The 13,510-nt window shown below is 43.5% G+C and overlaps 1 protein-coding gene across 1 annotated transcript; it reads left to right on the top strand.

The window, feature by feature from the left end:
- The first annotated feature begins 1,809 nt into the window (after positions 1–1,809).
- LOC137039794 (uncharacterized) lies at positions 1,810–8,232 on the top strand. Its single transcript, XM_067415067.1, has 2 exons — positions 1,810–2,545; positions 8,189–8,232. The coding sequence occupies exons 1-2, from the start codon at positions 1,810–1,812 to the stop codon at positions 8,230–8,232; spliced, it is 780 nt and encodes a 259-aa protein (XP_067271168.1).
- The last annotated feature ends 5,278 nt before the right edge of the window (positions 8,233–13,510 follow it).

Raw genomic sequence — 13,510 nt, 5'->3', positions numbered from 1 at the left:
GAGGCCTGAGGCTCATAAACTCACACTCACACAGAATATGTCAAAGTCAAAGTTAATATAGCAGCATTTATACAGCAATATCATAAAACACTGATCAGATGACATAAAGGAAAGAAGAAAGACAAAAATCATACATGAAATGCTGGTGATATATATGTAAAGCCAGTAATGACTTTAGGCTGTTCACAAAACTCATTGTAGTGAATATCTGACACAACAGAGTAGGGCGAGTGGGGTAAGATGAGTCATTTTTTAACTTATGTAGTCCTCAGGATAAGAGAAAATAAGGCAATGAAAGTATCTGAAGTAATTTCCGGCTATTGGCTATCATTTTAAATGATCAAAATACATCTGTGATGAAGGGTGCTAAATATATGGCTTCTTATAAATAAAAAATAAAATAATAAAAAAAGTGTTTCTGTGGCTCAGTTTACCCCAGGTTAGGGGTAAGTTGGTCCAGGTCAGTGGGTAAGTTGTATCATCTGCTTGTAAACGGACCATCTACCTGAATCTAAATCAAACCCATGTGAAACTGTAAAGATACCTCTTTTAAAATGTATATAATAATCAAATTTCCTTTTATAAATAGTCAAATTTATTTACTCAAAGCTAACTTACACACAACATAAAACCAACCAAATGAAGTTGAAGTATCAATATCTTTAAATGTTTGCATTTGCGAAACAATATGTTGAACACCAAAGTTGTAACCTTCCCAAAAACAGACTTTGAGCATCTTCTGGCTCTTATCAGAAAAGGATTTGCTGTACTTGTGCTTTGTTCCTATCAAACAAACTATTTTTTTGTGTGTGTGTAACTTTTGTGTGTTACTTTTTTAGTTTATTCTTTGCTAAAAACTCTTAGTTCTTAAAAAAAATGTGCTCATTAATGTATATTTACCTCTTTCAAGTACTAAAGTATTCTCGTAAGTTTATAATATGCCGTTGATAATACATACGGGTGAGGGGTTCGAATGCCGGTCGCCATGTTGCCCCGCCATCTTGAAAGTACATTAGCCAAAGAGGGACATACCCGTAAATTCAAGCTTCGCCTTTCGCGTTTAACACTCGATGGCACCGTGTCGAATGTGAAGAGGGGGATTGCCATGTTAATTTTGGACTAAATCAGCCACCGTAGGAGTTAAAACGAAATCAGAATTGAGAGGAACAGAAACTATTATTCACTGGATGGTCATATACCTTTACACCGCTAGATGGGGGAAAATATCACACAGTGGAGCTTTAAAGAAAATTAACATAACTATAGTGCCTTACAGTGGGATCCTGGCTCAATTTGCCCCACAACATTTGGCTCACTTTACCCAATACAAAACTAGCTAGTTTACAATACCATATCAGGTACTGATATTTAGCTAAATTATTTGCATGGTTGTATACATTTGTAAATCTGTGTCACATGCCTGTCTTGTCTTGTGTGCACACATGTGGGTTTTGTGTTGTCGAGCATGTGCTCGTGTCATTGTCAGTTCCCTCCCCCTTGTTATCTGATTAGTGTTTATTGGCCCCACCTGTGTTCCCTGATTCCCTTTTGATTTCTTCCCTTTATAAGCTCCTTGTGTTTGTCAGTTTGAGTCGGATTGTTGTATGTACTGTCTACGTCTTCTGTTCCCCTGTGACTTCTATATGGTATGTGTTTAGTTTCAGTTTATGTGTTTTCTAGTTATGTTTTTCCCCCTCGTGGGTTTTGTTTTGAGTTTGTTTTATTTTATAATAAATTATCCTTCTCTGCACTTGAGTCCTCGCACCATTTTCCCTTGTCTGTGACATGACAGAACAATCCAACCATACTATGAGGACTCAGCAGAGAAGGTCTCCCTCAGTGCCAGTTCCGGGGGTCCCGAGTCCGGGAATCCTGAGTCCAGACATGGCATGGAGGGCTGTAATGGGAGGCTTTGTGGTGGCAGTCCTGCATGCTTGGGAGAAGCACAGGGTGTCATCCACCACTCTGGTGGTCCCAGTTCTGGTGGATCGTGTTCCGGTGGTCCCTGTGCCGGTGGATCGTGTTCCGGTGGTCCCAGTTCCGGCGGATCATGTTCCGCTGGTCCCAATGCCGGCGGATCGTATTCCGGTGGTCCCAGTGCCGGTGGATCGTGTTCCGGTGGTCCCAGTTCCGGCGGATCATGTTCCGCTGGTCCCAATGCCGGCGGATCGTATTCCGGTGGTCCCAGTGCCGGTGGATCGTGTTCCGGTGGTCCCAGTTCCGGCGGATCATGTTCCGCTGGTCCCAATGCCGGCGGATCGTATTCCGGTGGTCCCAGTGCCGGTGGATCTTATGCCGGTGGATCGTATTCCGGTGGTCCCAGTGCCGGTGGATCGTGTTCCGGTGGTCCCAGTGCCAATGGATCGTGTTCCGGTGGTCCCGATACCGGTGGTCCTAGTACCGGTGGATCGTATTCCGGTGGTCCCAGTGCCGGTGGATACTGCTGGACTGGAGAAGTTTCCCCGACGCCCTGCCTGCACCGCTGAGGCGCCCTGCTCTCCCCGCGCCTCCCTGGCGCCCCCTGCACTGACCGCGCCACCCAGGAGTCCTGCTCTCACCGCGCCTCCCTGGCGCCTTGCTCTACCCATGCCGCCCTGGCTGCCTGAACTCTGCGGGCCGCCCCGGCCACCTGAACTTAGTGGGCCTCCCGAACTCTGCGGGCCGCCCCGGCCACCTGAACTTAGTGGGCCTCCCGAACTCGGCGGGCCGCCCTGGCCATTCGAACTTTGTGTGCCACCATGGCCTCCAGAACTTTTTGTTTTCCTTGTCCCTCCCTTGTTTACCCCTCCCTTGTCTGTTTCCCCTTTCCCTCCTGTGCCCCCCTGGTTCGTCCCTCCTTTGTTTTGAGTTTGTTTTATTTTATAATAAATTATCATTCTCTGCACTTGAGTCCTCGCACCATTTTCCCTAGTCTGTGACGTGACAATCTGTCATGCTTAAATTTTACTTTGTTTTTGCAGTAAACATTTGCCGTCCTCTCCTCCCATGTGCTCCTCATTTTCACAGTCTGGTAGAAATGAAGATTGATTCCAAAAAATGGAAACAGTGCACAGTGGCCAAGGTAAAGGGGGTGGGCCAACTTACCCACTGGCTCATCTTACCCCATTCTCCCACTATTGCACTGTCCAATGTGTCATAAACAGTAGGATTGAGGAATGCAGGTGACGGTTGAGCAGACTTTAACTTTATGTAAATGCTGTGGCTACAGGAACGCCACATCAACCTGGCGATAATACAGTCTCATAACACTGATAATACTCAATGTTATATTAAAATTACTTGTGAAGGATCATGTGACTCCGAAGACTGGAGTAATGATGATAAATTCAGCTTTGATCACAGGAATAAATTACACTTTACTATATTTTCCCACAGAGCACAGATGATTCCAACTGAAGGAATATTACTCTGCTTTACTGGAGTTATGATCAGAACCAGAACTCATTTTGGACAGTAGTGTAAATAAGTTCATTTTTATTTTTGTGAAGTTTCCCTTTATTCTTTATGAATCCCGAAATCCCGGCTTTTTCAATAATAAACTGGCCAAAATAAAGGTTCTTTATTGGCATTGATGTTTCCATGGAGAGCCTTTAAAGGGGTGGTTGATTATGATTTCACTTTTTTAACTCTAGTTTAGAGCAGAAACAACATCTGTAAAGTTACGACGCACAAAGTTCAAAGCAAAGGGAGATGTTTTCTTCTACAGCAATCTCTCTTTAAAGACCACAACAAATGGCTGGTAGGGACTACAACGAGTTAGTGACATCACTAACCCTAACATTTGCATAACCCCGCCCCTGGGAACATGTTGAGAAGAGGAAGAGTTGCTGTAGTCGAGCACATTTGAGAGTCGCTCAAGCTGTCGTCCGTCTTTCACATTTATTATTAAAGTACGAACACAAATGTAATAGCATTAGGGGTGTAACGATGCGTTTTAACAACGATTCGATTCGGTTGAAATAAAGTCACACTGAATTAAATTTTTGGCTAAAAGGTTACTAAATTGATTTCAAGTCACTGAATCGGTTCAGATCATATCGTTCTAAATGAACCAATATCCTCCTTAAATAGTATCAACAACTTCAAATTGCGATACGAATCAAATCGTTGTTAAACGAATCATTACACCCCTAAATAGCATGTCATAAATCCAGGTGACAAGTAAGATGGAAGACCCGTTTATTCTGCGGTAACAACCGGCTGGATGCACATTATCCCGCTTTTTACACGGCTACTTGTCTCAAGTAAATTAGACATTAAATATTGTCTTGAGTTAAATATTTTATTAGCTCTTAAGCAAAGCTTCCGTAAAGAAAAACAGTTTCAAACTGCTTTAAGCCTTTATCTATTGTTAAAAAGATTTGTTTTTATTATATGTTGAAATGAATGCTAAAGGTAGCCTAGAAATCTAGACGCACCCTAGCGGCAGCAAATCTAACTTGTAGCCAGTGTCGTCTAGCAACTCTTCGTGGATTGTGAACTGGAAAAACCAAATTCTGGTCAGGCCAATCACATCGTGTATCGAGTCGGTGGGCGGGGCTTAACATAATGACGGCCCAGTTGCGCTTGCGCGCTTCTAGTAAACACAGAAACTGGCGAACGGCGGCCTTTCGAATCAGTTTTGACCATGACTCTGGAAGACTTGGAGTTAAGCTTTTCTCTGAGAAAAGGACGGCACTGAAGTCATTCTTAAAAAGGGAAGATGTGTTCGGAGTTTTACCGACCAGATACGGCAAAAGTTTAATCAGTCAGCGAGCTCCGTTTCACCTTCGTTGCTCTGGTTGGTGTAGCGCTATCCTATCGCGTGCAGAGGGAGTTTGAAAGACAACCGTTTATCCGCCCCTCAGATTGAGCCGTCAATGGGGAGTTCCCAGACCCAACATCTTGATGTGGGTCTGGCTTGTCAGAATAGCTGAAAGGGATAGTTCACTCAAAAATTTACATTTTTAAAAACTTTAAAAACCCATGCTTTACTCACCCTCAAGTCACCCTAGGTGTATATGACAATCTTCTTTTAGATTAATAAAATCTGAGTTATATTTAAAAAGTCCTGGCCAATCCAAGCTCTATAATTGCAGTTAGTTGTTTTTGAAGTCCATAAAAAAAGCAGCTGTCCATCATAACATACAGGGGCGGATCTACAGGGGGGCAAGGGGGGGCAGGTGCCCCCCCATTCCAGAGCCCTGCCCCCCCAGCTGCCCCCCTAACTTTGATGTTCCAAAAACTATAGTCCTACTTGTAAAAACAACCCGAACTGCCAGTATGTCCAATGCATTTACCAAAAGTAAACCATTTAATTTTACATTTTAAATGTATTAACATTAAAATACATAAAATACCCCTCCCCCGCGGCCCCGCCCCTCAAATACGTCCCTGATTCAAACGTGCAGAGCGGCGTTCATTTGCTCAGTCTGGCTCACACAAACACACACACACACATACACATACACACACAGCGAGTCTGCAGCGGTGCAAAGCCCAACAAACCCACTGGAGAGACTGAGCTGCCCCAGCGCTAGAGCCCCCGAAGGTGAAGTGAGTTTCCCCAGGTGTAGTTTAAACACAAGTTTAACTTAAAATTACATTTGTAATGAATGTATTGTGTGCTAAAGCAGCGTCAGCAAAAACAGCGAGTCTACGTTAGCCAAAATTAGCGCCGGAGACCGACAGACTAGACAGAGCAGGTTAACTTACTTTTGAGTTTTGATATTTAAAAAAAATCTCAGCTCTCAGATTCTGTCACTTTTATTACGAAATTCAAACAATAAATGCCGTTTTGGCGCTTGTAAATGTTACGTGACAGATCCCTAGCTGCACTTGGACCGATCATTTCTAACTTACTAGCTAGTAAACACGAATGAACAATGTTGAAAGAAACAGTAGCCTACAACTTACCTAAATGTATTCCTTTTTTGATTTAGCTAAGCAGTCCTATTAAATCCAATTCCTCTCAGATATCACAGCAATGAAACCATTTTAGAACTGGGAAAATAAATACAATATGATTAAGTTGTCTAAACATAACTGGTGTTTGCATGTGATAAATCTTTCTGATTTAATATTTGTTATATAGGCTACTTATTAGCTACATGGCCCTACAGTGTAATGTAATACAAGGATAATCAGAGGTTTTCACATATTGACTTTTGCAGGCAAGAGTAGTTGAAGAAAGTAGCTGGAGCCTAACCATGAAAAGGAAGGCTAAAAGTAAGAATATTACTAGCTTTTTTGCTAAAAAAAAAATCCCAAGAAGTACACAGGAGGAAGAGGGTGAGGGAAATGAAGGAGAAGGCAGTAAACTGGAGAGACCAGGAGGGTCAGAGCAGGAGAAGACAGAAGGAGACAAGGAAATAAGTGACAGAGAAGAGGAAATAGTGAAGGAAACAAGGAAATAAGTGAAGGAGACGAGGAAAAAGAAGAATCAGTGAGAGATGAAGAGGAGGCTCCAGATTCAGATAGAGGGATCAGGAGGAGGAAGATGACAGAGAGGAAGAGAGTAGACCTTCAATTCCCACAATTCTTGTACATTTTTATATTTTCATTTTGCTTTTTAATACCGTTTTGTTTGAACGCTGGGCTTATTACTGTTGTGAATTAAAAACCTTTGTAGTGTGTACAAAGCATGAATAAACAATGTAGTTTAAAAGTGGTTTTGTGTTTGTTTTGTTAAAGCAATTCACATATAGGGATTTCCATGAACCGTCTACACCTGCCACCCTGCCAAGACCTCTTGCCACCCCTTTGCCCCCCCATGTAAAATTTTCTAGATCCGCCACTGATAACATGCTTCACACGACTCTGGGGGCTTCTGAAGCGAATTGATGCGTTTGTGTAAGAAAAATATCCATATTTAAAACTTTATATAGTAAAGTTCTGGCCGATCGCCTTCCGTGGAAAAAGTGTTGAAAGTGCCTAATCCACGGAACAGGCAAGAAATCCAAAAAACCAAGAGACAAGAAACCAGGGAAAACACTCATAAATGCAGTTGTTACACTAAAACAAGACATTGCAATGAAAGACAGATTGAACAAGGTATACATAGGCCCCGTCCACACGGAGACACGTTTCACTGTATACGTATATATATTTAGTTCCGTAGCATATTTTCGTCCACACGGATCCGGCGTTTTGGAAGCATGAATCCGATATTTTCTGAAACCGGTCCCAGAGTGGCTAAATCTAAAAGCGACAATCTTGCGGTTTCGTGTGTACAGCCAATCCGTATATTTTGTGAAACGGTGATGTCATCACACTACGTCCAGCACGGTGAAAGAGTTAAAGGGATACAACTACAGGCATTGGGCATGCGCACATCAATATTGCGTCATTTAATTTACATATCTGCATTATTGTAAGGGTAGGTTTAGGTTTTTTTATTGTTATTTTATCGTAGGGCTGGGCGATACACTAACTCATAGTACCCGGATGATCGGTGTGTGATTCACTTTGGCGGTTATCTGGGAATAACATACCACTGGAATGCGCGATTGACCAATCAGAATCAAGCATTCCACAGGGCCGTGTAATAACAAAAGTTATAACCGTAATTAAACTGAACTATCCATGTTCTCTCTTCATCAGCAGATATTCTCTGGCTCATCTCACAACAGTTCCCACACCAGAATATTATAGATTATAATGACAGAATATGCTAATCAATGTCTTAAGATCGTTTACCCCTCAGAAATGTCCTGTCTCTTCTTCTTGAGTCTCTCCATCATTGTCAGACTCTGGTTTAATCATAAAAGGCTAAACAGTTTCTGACAGTTTCAGTGTGTGTCTAACATGAGCTCTTGAAGCTCCACCCTCTTCCTATAAGGGGATGAGAGCAGCAGCTCATTTATATTAAAAGGAACATACAAAAACTGCATTTTTGCTCACCCTCAAAAAGTGACGATTTTAACATACTGAAAGAGTACAGAATCTCCTGATCAAGACACAGGAGAAGAAGAACAAGCAGAAGCAAGTAATAGAACATTGTTGTAATCATTGTAATCTTTTTCTCAGCTATTTGCTCAAAACCTTTTTTTTATAGTGTTGATAAAAAAGAATGCATGAAGCTAGAATAAAACATTGTTTAAAAGCAGAGTCTCTGTTCTTTCTTTTGATATGTTGTGTTAAAACACTAGGCTATGTTTTGTATTTTGTGACATCTCTGTTTTGTGAGTCTCTGTGTGTATCTGTCCAGGAAGTTCATCTGATTGGTTCCTGCAGGTTGATGCTATGTCCTAATTGGTCCACAGTATTTTAAAAAGAATGTCATCACTTCCTCTACCCAGATTTGATTCAGAGATCTTGTTTTTTGAAAGTTTTTTACCTGTATAGTGCAAAGTTTGTTTGCGTGTTAGAAAAGTTTGACTGTGTTAAGAATATTAGAAACTGTGAGTATTTCTTGTTTGTTTGTTTAAACCGAATACTGTTTGTATCAGAAGAACTTTATTGGTATACAGTCTTGTTCAAAATAATAGCAGTACAATGTGACTAACCAGAATAATCAAGGTTTTTTGTATATTTTTTTATTGCTACGTGGCAAACAAGTTACCAGTAGGTTCAGTAGATTCTCAGAAAACAAATGAGACCCAGCATTCATGATATGCACCCTCTTAAGGCTGTGCAATTGGGCAATTAGTTGAATTAGTTGAAAGGGGTGTGTTCAAAAAAAATAGCAGTGTGGCATTCAATCACTGAGGTCATCAATTTTGTGAAGAAACAGGTGTGAATCAGGTGGCCCCTATTTAAGGATGAAGCCAACACTTGTTGAACATGCATTTGAAAGCTGAGGAAAATGGGTCGTTCAAGACATTGTTCAGAAGAACAGCGTACTTTGATTAAAAAGTTGATTAGAGAGGGGAAAACCTATAAAGAGGTGCAAAAAATGATAGGCTGTTCAGCTAAAATGATCTCCAATGCCTTAAAATGGAGAGCAAAACCAGAGAGACGTGGAAGAAAACGGAAGACAACCATCAAAATGGATAGAAGAATAACCAGAATGGCAAAGGCTCAGCCAATGATCACCTCCAGGATGATCAAAGACAGTCTGGAGTTACCTGTAAGCACTGTGACAGTTAGAAGACGTCTGTGTGAAGCTAATCTATTTTCAAGAATCCCCCGCAAAGTCCCTCTGTTAAAAAAAAGGCATGTGCAGAAGAGGTTACAATTTGCCAAAGAACACATCAACTGGCCTAAAGAGAAATGGAGGAACATTTTGTGGACTGATGAGAGTAAAATTGTTCTTTTTGGGTCCAAGGGCCACAGGCAGTTTGTGAGACGACCCCCAAACTCTGAATTCAAGCCACAGTACACAGTGAAGACAGTGAAGCATGGAGGTGCAAGCATCATGATATGGGCATGTTTCTCCTACTATGGTGTTGGGCCTATTTATCGCATACCAGGGATCATGGATCAGTTTGCATATGTTAAAATACTTGAAGAGGTCATGTTGCCCTATGCTGAAGAGGACATGCCCTTGAAACGGTTGTTTCAACAAGACAATGACCCAAAACACACTAGTAAACGGGCAAAGTCTTGGTTCCAAACCAACAAAATTAATGTTATGGAGTGGCCAGCCCAATCTCCAGACCTTAATCCAATTGAGAACTTGTGGGGTGATATCAAAAATGCTGTTTCTGAAGCAAAACCAAGAAATGTGAATGAATTGTGGAATGTTGTTAAAGAATCATGGAGTGGAATAACAGCTGAGAGGTGCCACAAGTTGGTTGACTCCATGCCACACAGATGTCAAGCAGTTTTAAAAAACTGTGGTCATACAACTAAGTATTAGTTTAGTGATTCACAGGATTGCTAAATCCCAGAAGAAAAAAAATGTTTGTACAAAATAGTTTTGAGTTTGTACAGTCAAAGGTAGACACTGCTATTTTTTTGAACACACCCCTTTCAACTAATTGCCCAATTGCACAGCCTTAAGAGCGTGCATATCATGAATGCTGGGTCTCATTTGTTTTCTGACAATCTACTGAACCTACTGGTAACTTGTTTGCCACGTAGCAATAAAAAGTATACTAAAAACCTTGATTATTCTGGTTAGTCACATTGTACTGCTATTATTTTGAACAAGACTGTATATGACCCTTTGCCTGTTTTCTGACACTGATTTAGACTGCCCTTTTCAGTTTGTCTGCCTGGGTGTAAATATATTGTAAATACTGATTATTTGGGAAAGTAGGAAGTCTGACGCCAATTTAGTTTACTGTAAACTGTTTTTGATCTCTGATTTGGTTAGGGAGTTTATGGTTTAAGGTTTAAGAATGAGGTTTAAAAACAAGGACATTTTGTTTGTTATTTTGGCCCAGTCAACTTTTGAATCTAGGTTCCCAATTTAAATCCTATGGCTTTCAATTTCATGGCTTTCCCAGTTGAAAGCCATGAAACTTTTGTGTAAGATATTATCAAAAACGCTGTCGAGAAATGCGTTAAGACTGTATGTACTGCTTCCTGATCATCTCTAATTCAACTTAAAAACTGTTAAAGAGTTTAGTTGCTAATTTAAACTTATAGGTGTAATACATTTGGCTTATGTAAAAATAAAACAAATTAAAATCCAAATTTAAATATTGTATCATTTAAAAAAAGATGTCTCATTTTGTTTCATTTTCAGCCTGGTCTCATTGTTTAATGTAGGGATAAATAGGCAGAGCAGGAGGCCAGGCGGCGCCCTGCTCTTATTAAGGTGGCACTTCCAGCACAGCAGCGACCACCAGAAAATGATCCACCAAAACACGATCCATGGGAACTGGGACCACCGGAACTGGGACCACCGGAACTGGGACCACCGGAACGGATTCCACCGGAATACGATCTACTGGACCTGGGACCACCGGAACACGATCCACCGGAAATGGGACCCACCGGAATACGATCCACCGGAATACAATCCACCGGAACAGGGACTGCCGGAACACAATCCACCGGAACTGGGATCACCGGCACATGGAACACTGGAGCTAGATCCACCGGAACTGGGAACACCGGAACTGGGACCACCGGAACGGAGTCCACCAGAATACGATCTACTGGACCTGGGACCACCGGAACACGATCCACCGGAAATGGGACCACCGGAATACGATCCACCGGAATACGAACCACCGGAATACGATCTACTGGACCTGGGACCACCAGAACACAATACAGCGTAAAACGATCCATCGGAACACGATTCACCGGAACTGGAACCACCAGAACGGAGTCCACCGGAATACGATCCACCGGAATACGATCCACCGGAATACGATCCACTGGAATACGATCCACCGGAACACGATCCACTGGAACGGAGTCCACCAGAATACGATCCACCGGAATACGATCCACCGGAACTGGGACCACCGGAACACGACCCACCGGAACTAGGACCACCAGAACTGGGACCACCGGAACACAATCCACCAGAACTAGGACCACCAGAACTGGGACCCCCGGAACAAGATCCACCGGAACTAGAACCACCAGCACTGGGACCACCAGAAAACGATCCACCGGAATTAGGACCACCAGAACACGATCCACCAGAACACAATCCCCGGAACTGGGACCACTGGAACACAATCCACTGGAACACGATCCACCGGAACTGGGACCAACGGAACACAATCCACCAGAACTAGGACCACCAGAACTGGGACCCCCGGAACAAGATCCACCGGAACTAGAACCACCAGCGCTGGGACCACCGGAAAACGATCCACCGGAATTAGGACCACCAGAACACGATCCCCGGAACTGGGTCCACTGGAACACAATCCACCGGAAATGGGACCACCGGAATACGATCCACCGGAATACGAACCACCGTAATACGATCTACTGGACCTGGGACCACCAGAACACGATACAGCGTAAAACGATCCATCGGAACACGATTCACCGGAACTGGAACCACCAGAACGGAGTCCACCGGAATACGATCCACCGGAATACGATCCACCGGAATACGATCCACTGGAATACGATCCACCGGAATACAATCCACCGGAACACGATCCACTGGAACGGAGTCCACCAGAATACGATCCACCGGAATACGATCCACCGGAACTGGGACCACCGGAACACGACCCACCGGAACTAGGACCACCAGAACTGGGACCACCGGAACACAATCCACCAGAACTAGGACCACCAGAACTGGGACCCCCGGAACAAGATCCACCGGAACTAGAACCACCAGCACTGGGACCACCAGAAAACGATCCACCGGAATTAGGACCACCAGAACACGATCCACCAGAACACAATCCCCGGAACTGGGACCACTGGAACACAATCCACTGGAACACGATCCACCGGAACTGGGACCAACGGAACACAATCCACCAGAACTAGGACCACCAGAACTGGGACCCCCGGAACAAGATCCACCGGAACTAAAACCACCAGCGCTGGGACCACCGGAAAACGATCCACCGGAATTAGGACCACCAGAACACGATCCCCGGAACTGGGTCCACTGGAACACAATCCACCGGAACACGATCCACCGGAACTGGGACCAACGGAACACAATCAACCAGAACTAGGACCACCAGAACTGGGACCACCGGAACATGATCCCCCGGAAATAGGACCACCGGAACACGATCCACCAGAACACGATCCACCGGAACTGTCTTCATCTCCTTGGCCACTCGCTCCTGCTGGCTACTGAGACCCTCCCCCATCGCCTCAAAAGTTTTCCCATTATACACTCTCCTCAAAAGCCAGTCCATAGGCCTTTCGAGCATGTAAAATAAAATGTCTTTAAGAGAACCTTCATCTACTTTTAATCCCTCTGCCGCTCCAAGGAACTCCACCGAAAACCTCCTCAGATCGGTCCCCTGTTGGCGGAGGGATGCTTAGGTCTGAAACCTTTGTATGCACTCGTAGTGAGGGCATGAGACAGTGGGAGCGGGTAGATGGGGCGAAATCGTCCTTCGCTGAGTCCTCGACATGGTCGGATCATTATGAATGAATGAATGAATAAATGATGCATTTTTATATAGTGCTTTCATATGTACTACTGTACACCCAAAACGCTTTACACTCATGTCAGAGGTCTCTTCTCAACCACCACCAGTGTACAGCATCCACTTGGATGATGCGACGGCAGCCAATAGGTGGAGAGCAGAGCGGGTGAGAGCGAATTCAGTGGATGGGGACTATTAGCAGGCCATGATTGGTAAGGGCCAATCGAGGGAATTTGGCCAGGACACCGGGGTTACACCCCGATTCTTTTATGAGAAGTGCCATGGGATTTTTAATGACCATAGAGAGTCAGGACCTTGCTTCAACGTCTCATCCGAAGTATGTAAGGTTATGTGACGAGTAATGAAGGAAAAACTAAAGTGAGAACTCATATGCAAAGAAAGTGGAATTTACTCTAGGGGTAATTAGCTCAAGGTTACGGAGTAGATTGTTCTCTGGGATGCGTTTTCATGAAAATGTAAAGAGTTTTATAGGGACAGGTGTGGTGGTGTGCCCATATGAAAGGAAAATATATTTACCAATATATTAC

This window comes from Pseudorasbora parva, chromosome 14 (genome assembly GCF_024679245.1).
Source record: "Pseudorasbora parva isolate DD20220531a chromosome 14, ASM2467924v1, whole genome shotgun sequence".
NCBI lineage: Eukaryota > Metazoa > Chordata > Actinopteri > Cypriniformes > Gobionidae > Pseudorasbora > Pseudorasbora parva.
This window is presented reverse-complemented; position numbering and strand designations above follow the sequence as displayed.